The 18391-nt window shown below is 42.8% G+C and overlaps 1 protein-coding gene across 1 annotated transcript in view; it reads right to left on the bottom strand.

The window, feature by feature from the left end:
* Window positions 1-390: 390 nt before the first annotated feature.
* The window catches only part of WNT2 (Wnt family member 2), a 53678-nt gene continuing 35677 nt past the window's right edge, over window positions 391-18391 (bottom strand). Inside the window, exon 5 of the mRNA XM_084614607.1 lies at window positions 391-721. Within this exon, the coding sequence (XP_084470733.1) occupies window positions 492-721 (230 nt within the window). The 3' untranslated portion in view covers window positions 391-491. The remainder of the gene's footprint in view (window positions 722-18391) is intronic.

Here is an 18391-nt window from a genome sequence, read left to right on the forward strand (position 1 = left end):
TACTGGGCTCAGAGGTTCCTTTATACAGCAATTGCTATACTGGATCAGAGCAATGGTCCATCCACTCCATTGTGTTGTGCCTGACTGGGGCCAGGACTATATGGTTTGAAGGAAGCTTTAAGAAATCTCATCCTATATAATGCAACAGTGGACGTTCTTATTCATATAAATGTATCACCTCTTTCTGAACCTTACCATGCTCTTGGCTTTAGTAACATCTTGTGGCAGTGATTTCCACAGGCGAATTATGTGTTGCATTTAAAAAACAGTGACTTAAAAGTTTCATCATTTCCAAACACGGAGAGCAAAGCTACAAAAAAGTTACAACTTCAAAAATATAAATTGGATACAACATAATTTATATTAATTATTTAGCAATTTCTCTGTGCTGAAAGGGAGGTGAAACTTGCAAAAAAGTAGCAAATGCCCTAGACATACTCCCTGCATGAAACTGAAATGTTCAGCATTTGAATGCCAGTCGCCCCACGTAGTCATGTTCGAGCTATCCATCCAGCACTTTTCGGTGCTTTGCATGTGTGTACGTCTACCACCTCCAGGCAATCTTGACAGCGGACAGCGCAGCACCAGTGGAATTTACATTCGCATTTTGTCATCTGGCTGATCCGTGAAGTGTCATAACCTCTTCCACAGCACATCACCTCGCAGCTGTCCATGCCGCGGGAGGTTTGGTTACAAACCCGGCCAGCGGTCCCAAGGGAACCTAGAATGGAAATGCATTAGAACTCAGTTGAAAAGATGTGGGGTATTTTCAAGAATGGTAGAAAATATGTGAGCAAAACAACCATTAGCCAGGCACTTGAGGCCTGTAAAGCAAGATGTGTCTCTCTTTGCAGAATGGGAAGTGGAAAGATAGCCAATTAATTTTACATTCTACCTCTTGCTTGTGGAGAGGACCAGGGACAGACTGATTCTCCAGCACCAGACCACTTGCGACTCAAGGTCAAGCAACAGAAAGGGCAAATATTATGGAAAATTACATTCAAATTATAGATAGGTCAGCTTTGGTTTTGTAAAACCGCACTTTGGGTGAGGGGAAGAGGAGGCAGAAACTGAGGCAGTGGTTCTAGATTTGGTTAATTTTTCTTAGTGTTACAGTATCTTACTTCACCTGTCCCCTGCCTCCCTACTGTTTTAATTCTACCATGACTCACCCAGGCATATGTACTCACTCCTGGCCAGGTACCCACCTGCAGCCAGGCACCTACACTCAATGCTGTGAGAGCCTGGAGCCCAGAAGGGAGCCACTGTGTGTGGCTGCTGGGTAAAGGGGGAGAAAAGAAGCCCTACAAAGGAGCTGTGGACTGGCTATGAGCAGAAGACCCCAAACAGTGCTGTCTGCTATCTGTATAGGGAACAAGCAGCGAAGGCAGAAGCAGTTCCTACCAAAAATTCAGCACTGAAGCACCCAGAGCCAGGGGAGCCAGCCAGCAGTACACACCTACTGATGGTGGCACCAGTGGGCTGGCCCCTCAAGCCAAGGCCTGGGACAATTGCTCTGGTCTGAAACATCTGTGGCTATGTCTATACTGCAAACCAAGTCAGGGCCCAGGCTTGAGCCCAACCCCAGACTCCAACTACATACAAATCTCTCAGACTTGGGCTTGGACCTAGGCTCCTCGGACCCTGTGGGGGTGGAGGATTTGAGCCCAAGTCAAGACATGACACAGGATTTGAGCTCTATTGCTTTTGCAGTGTAGACACAACCCTGATCTCTGACTCAGGCCCTGGGAGTCAACCGAAAGTATCCCATGGTCCTAGGGACCAATTTCCATTGTCCCCTCTATCCCAAGAATCTCTAATTGACTCCAGGGAAAATGGAAACCCTCCTTCGAGTAGTGCAGAGGCTCAGTGAGTCAGCATTCACCCTTTCCATTGTCTTCTGACTGCCGAACTGCAACCACACCAGCAGAGAGCCTCCTGTGTTTGCAATGGAGACTGAACAGAAGAAGGCCTTTGCAAAGCACGCTGCTTCATGGTCACAGGAGCACAGCCTCATTTTGGTGAATCTCTGGTGGGAGGCCAGAAAAACAGTGGACTTTAGTAAGAGAATCAGGAATGACCACACATTCTAGCAAATAGCAAAGAAGCTAGCAGCTTTGCAAATTTACCAGACTGGTGACCAATGCAGGGAGCAGATTAAGGAGCTCAAGAGTACCAGAAAACCAAGGACCAGAAACACACCTTGAGCAACTTGCTGATATTATGTTAATTTTATGTGGAGTTTAACTGGGTGCTGGGAACTGTGCTGAGCCTGGACCCAACGGTGACCTGGTCAGCCAGGATGGTGCCCTGCTAGCCCCAGAATCCAGCACAGGGACCGATGGGAGCCAGCAGCAGGTACTGAGTGAGGACCGTGAAGTGGCTCTGTTACTGAAACCGGTCCCCCAGGAGGCTTTGCTACAGAAGCAGCAGCAGCACATCCTGGGACTGTACTCGGAGGAGCTGCTTGATGCCTCCACGGGGAATAGCCTGACATGGAGCCTGCGGCAGACATAGAAGAGGCAGAAGCTGACCTGGAGCCTGGTAAGTACTGGCTCCATTTTAATGTTTAGTCATATAGGAATGGGAGGGATTTCTGTTCTCTGAACCAATGCAAAAGTTATTATAAGCCCCGGCTAGCAGAGTGTATCCATTAATGGCGAATTATATGCCAGTGGGTTGGCTCTCCCTCTGACCTCTCCCCCACCACACGGAGTTCAAAATGGCAACCAGGAAATGCAAACAGTAAAAATGCCTTGAAAATGAATTTTTACTGGAAAGGCACAGATTTTTGTTAGGGCCATTCCTGTTTCCTAAAAATATTCACCTTACAGTGCCATGCCTGTAAGTACGCCACTCTGTAACCAACTGCCTGGAAATGGTGAACTGTGCAAGGAGGAGGTTGAAAAGTTTTCCATTCACAAATCTAGTCCATTTCAGTTAGAGGTAGTCCAGGCAGTCCATAGGCAACAAAATCATTTGTGCCCAATTCAACTGGGGTTTGAAATTTTGTCCAGAAATAGGCTGGGGGGTAGGGGAAGGAGGAGTAAGGGGATGGCTGTGGAGTTCTGCATGTTTGCACGCAACCATGACAGGCTAAGCCATGTGGAAGCTAACTCAATATACTGTTGATTCCCTCATTTCTGACTCAATCAGGGGTGCTGATAGCTGCAAACTTTTCCCAAAGCAGGAGCTCTGGATAGTCAGTCACATTTCAGGGAAGGGTGTATTTTCCAGGGCCATCTTGGCAGCTGACCAGCCCACTCCACTCATAGATGTGCTGTTCAGTCACTATATGTTTGAATACTCTGGCTCCATAAACTGCAGGTTTCCCACTGGCAGTTTGGAATAACATCTTCCTTTGCCAATCGGACACCACAAGAACTGTTATGCGGAAGGCCTGAAATGATAGAACAAGCTTTTGTGGCATGGCCACTGACAGCCCTTGCCTCAAACCCAAGTAGTTCTGCAATTACTAGAAAACAAAAAAAAAACCAACAGTTTTTTGAATTTTTAACTTACCATGTCTCTGCAGTTTTTTCTCTGTGACTAACTAGGCAGTGTCCAGTGAGCTTCTGTGGCCTAAAGCATCCCTCTCACAATACACTGAAGTTCAGTTTGGAAATGTACATTTTTATGTCCTTGAAAATCCACAAGGATTTTTTGTGTGCTCCTGTACTGGGCTATTCGAGACAATAACCCTCTGTGTCTTGTCCTGTTCCAGGCCCCTGTTCCAGCACTTCCACAGCTTGTCTACAGTGCAGCAGAAGCCTGGGCCAACCTAACATCAGGGACTGTTCCAAGAGGAAGTGTTTCTGCAATGAACTTATGGTTCTGGAGAGGGCTAACAAGCAGGTCCAATGACAGAGAGACTTGCAGCTAGAGGAAAGGCATGGTGAGAGGCAAGAGGCAAGGCCCAGGCTGGCTGCACAGATTGAGGACAGGGTTTCAGCTCAAAAGCAGGCACTTGCTTTGCAGTTCCTGGAACAGGAACGGTGGCTAGAGGAGGACAGAGCTCAGCAGAAAGAGCTGTTTGAGTGGCTGAACTCACTAATGACCACAAAAGTAGCAGTTCCTGCTGCATCATCCACACCACGGCCTGAGTCCCCTGAGCGCTACCCTGTGATGCCATCCAGAAAGAGCTTGAAAAACTCCATGGCTGGGTGGTCCTTGCAATCAGGCCCCACGAGCAGCTGGGCAGGGCAATCTTGCCTCTGCAGCCCTCCATCATAACCCTCTCCCCTGTGGATGTCTCCATTCCCTTCCCCAGCATCGTGTCCATGTCAAATGGGGAAAAAAGGGAAAGAAGAATGTGGGGTCCAGGGCACATGCCATGGTAGGGGGTTTCTGCCTTGCACATGGTTTTACTGTTTGCACTTGTTCATGCACTTGGTTTTTATTTTATTTTTCTGTAAGGTTTTGTTGTTGCGGGTGTTCTGATGTGGGAATGGTGACAGGCCAGCCTGGCAATGGGCGAATGTTGTACTTGTCTAATACATTTATAAATAAAGTTTTTTATTTCATCATGAAAGTTCTTTTGTTGTCGCTGCGTCATACTATGTCATGTGTAAACACATGATCAAGGACCATTAGGAATTAGTATGCAAACATTATTCCTCAACAGTTATCTACATCAATCCATACTTCAAACAATTCCTTACATCGGGGCAGCCAACCTGAGCCTGAGAAGGAGCCAGAATTTACCAATGTACATTGCCAAAGAGCCACACTAATATGTCAGCAGCCCCTCATAAGCTCCCCCTACTCCAACCTCCAGCGCCTCCTGCCCGCCGGCATCCCCGCCAATCAGTGCCTGCTGCCCACCGCGATCAGCTGTTATGCGGTGCGCAGGAGGCTTTGGTGGGGAGTGGGGAAGAGCGAGGGCATGGCAGGCTCGGGGGAATGGGTGGAGTGGGGGGCAGAGCCTGGGGCAGAGCAGTGGGTTGAGCACCCCCCGGCACATTGGAAAGTTAGCATCTATAGCTCTAGCCCCGGAGTCAGTGCCTATGCAAGGAGCCGCATATTAACCTATGAAGAGCCTCATGCGGCTCCGGAGCTAAAGGTTGGCCACCCCGCCTTATATCAATCCACACTGTGAATCTAAACCTGCCCCCCAATTTGATAAGTGATCATGTCATTCAAAAGTACATTGTATGGCAATCAACCTCCTGCTCCTGCCCAAGCATTGGAAGCCCCAGAATCAATGAGCCCCATCCCACCCCACCCACACAAACACATTCTCTCTCTTCCTTGGGGCCACGCAAGTCCATAAAGTGTGCTCACAAAGCATCCCTGACCTCTGTTGTCTAGGTGCATCCAGCTCCAGCTGTGGTAGCTGCACTCTCTAGCTGAGTGTACCAATTCAGCAGACCCTCACTGTCACAGGTCCATTCAGGGGGAAATGGCTCTCCTCTAGCTCCACAAAAATTGTGATGAGACCAGCAAGCCCCGGTAAAGTGGCCAGCATTGATGATATTGGCATTCTAATGGGTCTGTAAACATCTCCAACAGGATTTCAATCTGCCAAAAGCAAATTCAATAACAATTCTATACCTGCTGAGAGTGTAATTAAAGTGTCTTTTGCCAGGGCCTCTGAAATCAGAGGACGGTTTCATAAGTCAAGGCAAAAGCAGGTATGCAGGGCCCCCAGAATAATGGTGGGGACAGGAACTCTGCTTATGACAATGTCATCTGATGGGAATAGTGTCCCAGCCTGTCCATGAATATAGACTCCCGATCAGCGAAAAACCTTAGCATCATGAACTTTTCCTTTACAGTCCACATTGATATTTATAAATCTGCCTTTGTGGTCCACTAGTGCCTGCATAACAATGGAGTAGTGCCCTTTGTGGTTTATGTACTCATGTGCTCCTTGAGGAGGGCAAACTATGGGCATGTGCATCAGTGGCCCTGGGGCAGTGTAGAAACCCCATTCTCTCAAAGCCAGCAGTTACTTCAGGAATATTCTTTTATGCCCACCACCTGGGGGCAAAGCATACACCTGATTGTCTCAGAAACATCCACTGCTTTACCCACAGTCGACTTTCCAATACAAAACTGGTTGGCAACAGACCTGTAGCAGTCTGGGATAGCAGCTTCTAGACAGTTATAACAACCTGCTTCTGGACTGGCACAGGTGACCTCGTGGAGGATTGGGGCAAGCTGCTCACAAAGCTCCAGAAATGTAACTTTCTTCATGCGAACATTCTGGACCCACTGCTGGTCATCCCACGTGCACTTGATGATGTGATCTCCCCAGTCAGTGCTTGCGGCCCTGCTCCAGAAGTTCTGGTCTACATAGGGGACATCAACGGCTGTACCAAGTGTCATGAGCAGCATCGAGTCTGCCATGTCTGAGTCCTCCTCCTCTTGCTCCATCATGAGCTCTGTCAGGTGCCTTTGGTAGGTCAGAAAATGCCACCGAAATGTCCACCAGCATCTCACAGAAGCTTTGCCATTTCCTGACACAGGAGTGAAAGCACAAGCAAGAGAATCTCTTCAAAAGGCTCCTCCTACATGGCACTGGCTCCAGTAGCTGGGAGCTCAGAGACCAAAATGATTGCTTGGCAGGATGTGTTGGCGGTCAGTTCAAACTTCCTGTAACATGCAGGGGACAGTCAAGTTTTCCCACAGTGCATCAAGGTCAAAGGAAGAGTGGCCACATTTCAGGCGGGCACTAGGGAGTCTGGGATATGGTTGGTTTGACTCAGGTCTACATGTTGCACTGTGGACCCAGGCTCAAGCCCAGGATAGAAAATTCTTAAAATCTAATCAGTGTAGATGCTCAAGCCCTGGGTTCTCTAATCCAGGGTCAGCTGACTTAAGTCCCACTGACTGGGCTTCCATTGCAGTGTATAGACATACCTTGTGCTGCTCAAGCTCCCTACCTGTAGAACAAGGCTGATACATGGTGGCCTGTATAAAGTGCTCTGAAATCTCCTGAGAATAAATCAATATAAATACAAACAGCTCTTCTTACCCCTCCTCAATATGGGATAAAGTGGACTTTTCTTTCCACTTCTAGGATTTTTAAGAAGAGTAGGAAGGCACTGGAGACATTTTACATTTTTATGAAACATTAAAATGCCTCTTGCAAGACTCAGAGAGCCTCTGCCATTCCTCCCATGGTGAGAACAGGCTGGATTTACCTTTCTAGAGCTCTAGAATTTTCCCACAGTGCACCCTGGTCAAAGAGCTAGTGGCCACATTTCAGCTGGATGTTGTAATACCCTTGATTTTATAATTTTGCCAGGATTGACCTGAAAAAAAGTTCATTTGTTGAACTGAATGGAACTGTTTTATTTTAGGTCAGATTGACATTAAACTGTATGAGTCTGAGCTGCCAGGCTGCCTCCTGCCCCCATTCTCTCCTATGGGCTGAGCTCCTTGGCCAAGCTACATATCCCATGAAGCATCACAGTCTTCCCTCTGGCCAGGCCTCCACAGTGCATGATGGGAGTCCCATGAGTAGGCGAGATCAGCCATTTTTACTTAGTTGTCAGCAGGACGTTTTCCTCTCTATGGAAGAAAACACTAAGTTAGTCTGTCCTCCCAGAAAATGTGCAGATGATCACTACTGTGTTCTGTGTCGGATTCTGGGTATGTTCAAGTGTATGGATGATCACTTCATCCCCAGTGGCTGAATAAACACAATACTGTTTCTTGTCTAGTAGGAATTAGGCCATTTTCTTGCGGCTGCAGATCACAAGAGGATATAAACTCTTACATTACTGCCCTATCATGAATATTTCATAGATTACGACATTAAATATGGAAGAAAGAGGACAGTATGACAGTATACAGACACAAACACATCAGCTGAGAACTGTGTTTACTATTTGAACTAATGATTTCTAGTGTTCTGCTCACTTTCTGTGTGAAGGAGTCAGTATCAGAAAACTTGGTAATTTCACTGCTGAAAAAACATGACCATAACCTGCAGACAAAGGAAAATATTATGTAGGAATTGCTATCTAATCTAAATTAAATTTACCATCGGCCTCATCACCAAAGTATCTAACTACTGATCAGTGTGCGCCACCACACATCCCGGATACCTGCTCCTTATCCCATTTAACCTATTCTGTTAAACAAATTCAAAAATATTGTAGAGAGTAAATTCTGATGGCATTGTCCTGTTATTCTTAGCCAAACGTATGGTTAAGAATTCATTTTAATCCCCAAATGGGTTGTGATTAAACTAATTGGAAGCACCATTTTAAAATGTACCTGCTTTTTAATAAATAAGTTTATCATCGTTTAATATTGCGGATTGGGATGGGGTTTTTTTGGTTTGGTTTTTATTTTTTTCTTTATGATGGTGGCACTTCAAATATGAAACTACATTTTCCTTCTTAAACTTTAAGAATAACAGGAATGCTGAAGTTAACTCAGACTTTCATTGCATAGAATGGCCAATAAAATACGTAACTGATCAGGAATGTAAGTTTCACAAACAGTCATTAATATTCACTGTTCTGTTTATCTAGGGTATTTACATGGTCCCCATGTCACCTTAGTATCTGAGCACCTCACAATCTTTAATGTATTTATCTCACAATCCCCCAATGAGGTATGAAAATCCTCTTGTCCCCATTTACCAGAGAAGCAAATGAGGCTTAGACAGACTAAGTGACACGACCAAGGTCACACAGGAAGTCTATGGCAGAGCAGGGAAATGAACCCGAGTCTTAGGCTCCCATTCTATCCACCGGCCCATCCTTCTTTTCAGCACTTCTATGTGTGCATGACACTTTACAAATTGCATAACTGCAGCATTGAAAAGTAAAGTATTTGGGCATGTGCCTGCCTACATGAAAATATGTCACTGTTCATAACACACAAAATCCATTCAAATGCACAGCCACTTATATAGGGGCCTGCACTTTCTGCTCAGGCAAAAGACTTGTATGGACAAGCCTGTGGCCATGTGATTAATGCCTGGTATTAAGAATTTGCTTTGAATTCCTCCTTGCCACCCCATATACACTTAACCTGGTTCCTGTTATAGCCCCTCTCATCTGTTCTCTTCCTTGCTTTGCATACTGTTTTAACTTTCTGATGGGAAGTAAGTCTTGCCCATGGACTGCAGCATGTCTAGAACACTAATCTATAACAACCATGATTTGGATTAAGTTTCCAATTGCTTTGTGCTCTGTTTGCTGTATGCGATTTGTGTGAAACAGTCACGCAGCTGTCAGCCAGATATTATTCTTTCAGTGGGGAACAAACAAAGCAACTGTTCACCTTGATTTGTCTCTTGAACTTGATTAAAGAAAGGGTTGTGTTGGTAGTTTCCTTGATACAGAAGGAAGACCTCAGATGAGCCCTTACATAAGGTCAGGGCCTATTCATTAGGAATTGCTGTATTTATGCAGGCACTTTCTTGCAAGGGGACAATAATATTCTTTATCTTAGATACAGGTTCATTTACAACTTGAAAGGTTTTGTCTGATTTCCAGATGCTTGGAGCAATGACACAGGCAGTTAAAGGCAGCTCTTTGCAGAATACCCGGGGTGAAATCCTGACTCCACTGAACTCAGTGAGAATTTTGACATTGATTGCAATGAGGGCAGGATTTTACCCCATGACTCATAGAATCATGGAATCATAGTGTAGAAGGGATCAGAAGGGTCATCTAGTCTAACCCCCCTGCCAAGATGCAGGATATTTTGTGTCTAAACCATTCAAGACAGATCGCTATCCAGCCTCCCTTTGAAAACCTCTAATGAAGGAGCTTCCACAACCTCCCTAGGCAGTCTGTTCCATTGTCCTACTTACAATTAGGAAGTTTTTCCTGAGATTTAACCTAAATCTGCTATGCTGTAGATTGAACCCATTGCCTCTTGTCCTACCATCTCTGGCAAGAGAGAACAACTTTTCTCCATCTTTTTTATGGCAACCTTTCACATATTTGAAGACTGCTTTCATGTCTCCCCTCAATCTCCTCTTTTCCAAACTAAATATACCCAGTTCCTTCAGCCTTTGCTCATATGGCTTGCATTCCATCCCTTTGATCATCTTCGTCGCTTGCCTCTGGATCCTTTGGTCACATTGGTGACAAAAACTGGACACTACTTCAGCTGAGGCTAACCAGCGCTGAGTAGAGTGGTAGAATCATAGAATCCAAGGATTTGGAGCAATCAAATTTTTGAATTGCTCCACTCCGGCACCAATAGTGACTGCTCCAGCTCCGCTTTGCGCTCCAACTCAAATGAATTTTTAACTAAATAAAAAAGTGCATACTGTAATTTTGAAAAAACATTATTTTTATTCAGACTTCTAAAATAATTTAAATGTCATCAACAATTATACAAACTAGAATCATTCATAATTCATTCTGTAAAAAATTATTGCAGCAATCAAGTCGTCTTTCGTAGCCTGCCACAAATCATTTAAAATTAACTTTAAAGCCGAAAACAGTCGCTCTACACTAGCTTGAGTAGTTGGCATGCTTGAAGCAATTCTACAGGCAGCCTGAATGCGGTGTGGGTAGCTGTGAATGGCCTCAAAAAACAGACTTAACTTTTAGTCTACCAATAGACTCCATGACCTCACAATCTTCCCGAAAGTTTGTCTCAAATAATGCTTCATTACAATTATGAATGGCAGAAACTTGCCGGCGTCTTGTTTATCCAATTCCTTTTCAAAGGTGTCATCTTCTGAAGAATTAGTGCTTGAATTATCTCCATTTCCCTGTGATGGTTGAAGACGTCTCAGGGATGGACCCTCCAACAAGTTCAGAGTGTAGACAGAAGTTTGAGAACAGCTTGCTATTTCTGAAGGATGTGAACTTTCCGAAACCGCAAATTTGATTGTTGATGACTCCTTTTGTTGTGTTTTGTTTTCTTCAACCTCTTTCACCGAGTTCAAATGTAGCAACAGATTTTGTTTTTCGAGTCGTCGAGCAATATCAAGGAGCCCTTCCTTTGCCTTTGCTATTTCCCTTGAGGTAAGAAGAATCCCATACCATGGGTCAACATAAACTCCAGCAAGGAAATGAACATTGTCAAAAAGCTTCTCTTTGTGTTTCTGCATGGAGGATAGAATTCCTTCTGCAATTTGTCCACCATTTTCTTGCAAGAATTTTGACAGTTTTCCCCATTCCTTCATTAAAACTCCTGGGGTTACGTCGACAGCTTGAAGATTCACAGCTGTTTGGTTTGGCTTTGCCAAGAAGTCTCACAGGTTCTTCACTTCGTCCCATTCAGCTTTTGTTAACTTGAGTTCTCTTGTTCCAGCAGCAGCCACTTGTTCACAGTAAGACTGAGAATCATCGCAAATGTTGAACCCCAGCGAGTCACAGTATCCAATGATTGAGTTACCCCATGTAGATCAAGCAGAACACTTTGAATACTTGGGGTTCGTAGTTTGACAACGACTTGTCGAATTTTTGCCAGAAATTTCTTTGCATGTTCTTTGCTAACTGAAGAGTGTGAATACCACACCTCATCAGTTGGACTTTTGAGTCATCCTCATGAAGTCATGTTGGAAGTATGAGGCTAGGGTCATTAACCCATTGCGCAGCAGCATCCATGTTGAGTTTGATTTCATCCATTCCTTTAGTTCCTTCATCGGGCAAAATAGCTTCAGTTCTGTCCACATCCCTGTTCTCAGAGGTAGAAATGATTTCATTGTCCCGCTGAAATTTTTGACAGCACACGTTATGTTTGCTGCATTGTCAACACAGATGCTCAGCACTTGCATTTCACTGATCCCAAATTTTTCTAAAATAGCTTTTACTTGACTTTTCAAGTATGAAGAATTGTGACGCCCTTCAGTGTCGATTATGTCCAAGGTTTTTACCACAGCTTTATCTTTTCCTTCTTCGTAGTACTGAGCATTGATTCCAAGGAAATTTCTGTTTCCATGGGTTGCTGCATCCATTTTCCGGTAGCACAATTTTTGCTCCGAAGCTTTCTTGAGCTCTTCGCGACCAGACTCAGCTGTGCTGACAACTAAATGACGAACGACATCATGCCCCATCGAAACACCAAGCTGCCAACCCATTTCACCTGCAATTTTTTGAAATCCTTTGCTCTTTAGCCTGAAGGTAGTGAGCGGTGTTGAACTCAAGCAAACCACTTCCATCAGCCCTTCATGGAAAGTATTGGCATCCATGGTGACTGTAACCTTTGAGGACTTTGAGTCAAGTTTTGTTTGCTCCATTTTGGGTTTCTTTTCAGATGAAGCTCTGCAAAAAATCTTTTCTCCAGGAGTTTTCAAAGAGCCAGATGAACGTCGTTTAGCCGCGCCAGCTTTCCATTTTGCCTCATCTTCCTGGTCCTTTTTTGTAACCAGAGCCACATAGTTTTCAGGATGGTTACATTTTACATGCCACCAAAGGTTGAAACTTTTCACGGCACTTGCTTCGCTTGTCTTGAAGCTACATGGTTTGAGCTCGCCATTCACTTCCTTTTCCACCTTGCACGTTGCCGATTTCTTCTTTGCTTTTCCCAAAAGCCCAAATTTGGGCTTTTCAAATTCAAAAGTAAAGACGTCGTTGAGATCCTTTTCCGTAAATCAGCTATCAATCATGGGGGGCAGATTTGATTTTTTTGTTGAAGCCATGGCCAAATCTTCTTGTGCTGCTACCTCATCCAAATGTTTCTTGTTATGATCTTCGAAAAGCAATGAACAAAAGCATTACACTTTTTTATAATGTACCTGCCTGTGATATCTTAACCACTTAAGGTACTTCGAATTTATTTTGGATTTTCTGGACAAAAATGATCGCATTTTCTTTTTACATAAAATTATTATTAAAGTATATTTTAATATTTTAACATGTTTCTTGCAGTTTTAATGAAGTAAGAAGTATTTTAGTATACATAATTAATATAAATTTTTATTTATAAATTGCAAGATAGTTTTTCTTATGAAATTTTGAGGTAAAACTATTCGAAATATTTTCCAAGTTTATAATTAATATCTCAAAAACACTTTAATATAGATATATCAATGAAATTTGGTATGTACTGTAGCATTAGTACGTACTATTGCTGTTCTACAACATTAATTGTTGGGAAGTAACGAGGCTACACGTTACAAGATTGAAAATAAACTTTAATGGGAAAGCGGATTCAAATTGCAAGCTCAGTCCTTTTAGTAAAGAGAGCAAATTTTCGGAAATATGTTTTTGCTTCATCAGCCTGAATAGATTATACAAGATAGAGCAATAACAAGTTCTATCTTGTATAATGTTTCCAGCCTGATGAAGGAAAACCGTATTTCTGAAAATTTGCTCTCTTTACTAAAAGGACTGTGCTTGCAATTTGAATCCGCTTTCCCATTAAAGTTTATTTCCAACGTTCTATCATACAACACCATTCAAATAAAATTATTTAAACTATAGGCGTTGTGAACTGGGGGGACTGGGCCAATTTTATTTAATATTTTTTAAATCTTCAACTATTTAACAGATACGACCCTGGAATATGATTTAACGCTAAAACATGCATTAAAATGGTACTCTTAATTTATTTTGTATAATTAACCATTTCCAAGAAAACTGTTTAAAAATTTTAATCATGATACAAACAATTTTACTTATTACTTATTTTTCAACTTTGGAACCATACATTTTAAATGTCATAATAAATAATAACCAAAAATTATTAACTTATTATGGAACATAATATGACTGCTCGTAGTCAGGGGCAGTCGACGACAAGCCTTTCTTGAAATATGAAATAAAAATGACTAACTGCCAGTTCAGGACACCTATGGTTTACATAATTTTGGATAATGTATTATGGTAGCACATACTAACGCTAAGACACAGACATAATTTCATTACTTTATATTAAAGCGTTTTTGAGATATTAATCAGAAATTAACTTTTCATCACCACCTTGAAGTGACTGTAGCTCCCTTAGGAAGAATTTTAGGACAGGTGTTCAAGAAACGTTTTTTCTTAAAATGATCTAAGGATTCACCCCCAAAGTTGTGTTGGGCATTTTCCAATCACTCTGGATATATCATAAAAGTCACTCCTAATTTATGCAAAAATGTTTACTGTATATTTATATGCCTGTTGCACTTGACTTTTTCAGTAAATTTAAAATTACAAACAACGCTACCAAAAGACCGTTGAAAAGATGATATATAAAATAAGTCTGCCAGAGTGATACGGGGGCACGTACAAATGAACAAATGTACTGGTAATGGGAGCTTAAATGGTTAATATCTCTTGTGATATCTTAATATATCAATAAACAAAAACATTTTTTTGCCATATACCTGTTTGTGATATCTTAAATGTTGCGTCTTACGTCACACTTTTCTGTAATCACAGCACTCAGTGTGTCTCGTTGATCAACCCTTACAAAAGAAGTATCAATACATACTAATCTAACTATCTAACTAATCTATGCAAGTACGTACTCGCCTAACCTTGGCACAAGGGTGGGAGCAGTCTGCAGTGTTCCCAGATGTCTGATAATTATCTGATTCTTTAATAAAATATATCTCCAAAAAACTTTGTAATTTTGTAACTGTACATTAAATCTTGATTTCGGCCAAAGTGAGAATAACTGTGACATATTATGTAAAGTGGTAAAGTAGATGTTAATATCGTTAGACAATCTGAAACTTTTTGGCACCTTTAGGACTTTCTTGCTAAATATCATTCATTTTCAATTGAAAATGGAAAAAAAAAAAACCCTGGAGCAGTGGAGCAGTCAAGATTTTCTGTGCTCCGGCTCCGCTCCAGCTCCGGGCAAAAACCTGCAGCTTCACTGCTCCGCACTACAGCTCCGGGCTCCACTCCAAAGCCCTGATAGAATCGTAGGACTGGAAGGGGCCTTGAGAGGTCATCTAATCCAGTCTCCTGCACTCATAGCAGGACTATTATCTAGAACATCCCTTTGTCTAATCAGCTCTTTAAAATTTCCAATGGTGGAGAGTCCACAACCTCCCTAGGCAATTTATTCCAGTGCTTATCCACCCTGACCATTAGGAAATTTTTCCTCCTGTCCAACCTAAACCACCCAAGGTTCAATTTAAGCCCATTGCTTCTTGTCCTAGCCTCAAAGGTTAAGGAGAACACTTTTTCTTCCTCCTCCTTGTAACAACCTTTTACATACTTGAAAACTGTTATGTTCCCTCTCAGTTGTCTCTTCTCCAGACAAAACAAGCTCATTTTTTCCAATCTTCCCTCATAGGTCATGTTTTCTAAGCCTTTAATCATTTTTGTTGCTCTTCTGTGGACTTTCTCCAATTTGTCCACATATTTCCTGAAATATTGTGCCCAGTACTGGACACAACACTCCAGTTGAGGCCTAATTAGCACAGAGTAGAGTGGAAGAATTATTTCTCGTGTCTTGCTAACAACACACCTGCTAATACATCTAAGAATGATGTTTGCTTTTTTTGCAACAGTGTTACACTGATGACTCATATTTAGCTTGTGATCCACTGTGACCCCCAGATCCCTTTCTGCAGTACTCCCTCCTAGGCACTCATTTCCCATTTTGTATGAGTGCAACTGATTGTTCCTTCTTAAGTAGAGTACTTTGCATTTGTCCTTATTGAATTTAGCACTTCTGCCATTTCCACATTTTCTGTTATTGTTTTTTGCCCTCATTGAGTAACAGGCCTACCCTGTCCTTGGTCTTCCTCTTGCTTCTAATGTATTTGTAGAATGTTTTCTTGTTGTCCTTTTTTATCTCTAGCTAGTGCTATCACCTCCTATGACATGCATGCTATGTCTCTGTTACGGCAACCTAAAATTGCATTTGCTTTTTTTTGCAACCACATTGCTGACTCATGTTGAGGTTGTGATCCACCACAACTCCCAGATCCTTCTCAGCAGTGCTGCTGCCAAGCCAGTTATCCCCATTCTGAATTTGTGCATTTGGTTTTTCTTCCCTAAGTGTAGCACCTTACGTTTGTCTTTGCTGAATTTCAGTTTGGTTGTCTGTAGCCCAGTTCTCCAATTTGACAAGAACCATCTGAATCCTCATCTCCCCCCCCCCACCTTTGTGTTATCTGCAAATTTGATCAGTATGTTCTCTATTCCTGCATCCAGGTCATTAATAAGGATGTTAAACAACACCAGACCCGGAACAGATCCCTGTGGAATCCCACTTGAGACCTCCCTCCAATCTGACATCATTCCATTAATAGTTACTCTTTGTTTGTGGTTGTTTAACCAATTATGTATCCACTTAGCGGTAGTTCTGTCAAACCCGCATTTCTCCAGCTTACTCATCAGAATGTCATGTCAAAGCCTTGCTGAAGTCCAGGTATATTATGTCCACTGCATTCTCCTATCTAACAAACCAGTCCCCTGTTAAAGAAGGAAATCAACCTGGTTTGGCATGATTTGTTCTTCATAAATCCATGCTGGCTGCTAGTGATTATTCCTTCATCCTTCAGGTATTCACAAACTGAATGTTTTATACATTGCTCTAGTAGCATCGTAGGATCGAAGTCAGGCTGACGGGTCTATAGTTCCCCAGCTCCTCCTTTTTCCACTTTTTAAAGATGGGCACTATGTTAGCCCTTCTCCAGTCTTCTGGGACCTCTGCTGTTGATACAGGAAAAACTTCCCAGACTCCATTTTGTATTCTTAAACTCCATTTTTTGTCTCTGACTTCTTCTGGAATAAGCAGAAATCACTTCACTAGCTGAAAGCTGCAGGTCACTTACCACTGGACGATGTGGGACACATGACTAGAGCTGAGAGATCATAGAATCATAGAATATCAGGGTTGGAAGGGACCCCAGAAGGTCATCTAGTCCAACCCCCTGCTCAAAGCAGGACCAATTCCCAGTTAAATAATCCCAGCCAGGGCTTTGTCAAGCCTGACCTTAAAAACCTCTAAGGAAGGAGATTCTACCACCTCCCTAGGTAACGCATTCCAGTGTTTCACTACCCTCTTAGTGAAAAAGTTTTTCCTAATATCCAATCTAAACCTCCCCCACTGCAACTTGAGACCATTACTCCTCGTTCTGTCATCTGCTACCATTGAGAACAGTCTAGAGCCATCCTCTTTGGAACCCCCTTTCAGGTAGTTGAAAGCAGCTATCAAATCCCCCCTCATTCTTCTCTTCTGCAGGCTAAACAATCCCAGCTCCCTCAGCCTCTCCTCATAACTCATGTGTTCCAGTCCCCTAATCATTTTTGTTGCCCTTCGCTGGACTCTCTCCAATTTATCCACATCCTTCTTGAAGTGTGGGGCCCAAAACTGGACACAGTACTCCAGATGAGGCCTCACCAATGTCGAATAGAGGGGAACGATCACGTCCCTCGATCTGCTCGCTATGCCCCTACTTATACATCCCAAAATGCCATTGGCCTTCTTGGCAACAAGGGCACACTGCTGACTCATATCCAGCTTCTCGTCCACTGTCACCCCTAGGTCCTTTTCCGCAGAACTGCTGCCTAGCCATTCGGTCCCTAGTCTGTAGCTGTGCAGAATTATGATCTCTAGGTCTATTATGATCTCTAGATCTCTAGGCTGAGCATGCCCAGTGCTGAAAATTGAGGTAGCTACTGAGCATGTGCAGTGGAGGGTGAGAGAAAGGTCAGCTAGTTGACTAGCTGACTGACCACAGCTCATCCATACTAGTTCCAACTTGTTCTAAAGGTCAGAACTGTCAACCATAATTCTGAGGTAACGGTTTGCACTGAGCAAGTGTGACTGGGGTATTTGCTTACGGGTATACAAGGAAGTCTCAGTAGGACAGTATAAAAGGTCAGCTGCCAGCAGGCAGAAGTCAGTCAGGAGCCAAGAAGAAGAATTGCTGGAGAAAGAGATCAGAGGGGTGGCCAAGACAACAGAAGAGCAGCTGAAAAGACAGTTTAGATAGAATTCTGAGGAGAGCACTTCTGAAGAAAGCACCTACAGCAGTAGCCACAACATCAGCAACACTGAAACAAAATAAATAAGGGACGATAGGACAGAGGCAACAGGAAGTGAGCTGCATCTGCAAAGGGAGAAATGGAGATGACTGGGAGTAAGTTGATTAAGAAGCTACAGTAGTAGCAACATTTGCAACAACGCCTCAAAATCAAAGGATAGTGTGAGCTTGTCAGTTTTTTTTAAACTATAAATTTACCGTATAGTACAGTATAGATGTGTATGCTTGAAATGTGTGTGTGTGAGAGATTTGTATATTACCTATGTAGAATTTAAAGTATAAGTTAAGAATAGCTGTCAGCGCTTTGTTGCAAACTGGCCATTTGTAGCAAAGCGTCCTGCTTAGAATCATTTAAACTGTATGTGATTGTAATTTAAATGCTCTTTACCTTGCAATAAGAGATTTATTTCTTATTTAGGGTTTTAGATCATATTGTAGTAGGGATTATTAGTGACATTAATAAAAATATATTTTGTTTTGGAAAATACACTGCTTGTGTCAATCACTTTATCGGAAGGTTAT

The sequence above is a fragment of the Lepidochelys olivacea genome (genome assembly GCF_965140295.1).
Source record: "Lepidochelys olivacea isolate rLepOli2 genome assembly, chromosome: 1".
Classification (NCBI taxonomy): domain Eukaryota; kingdom Metazoa; phylum Chordata; order Testudines; family Cheloniidae; genus Lepidochelys; species Lepidochelys olivacea.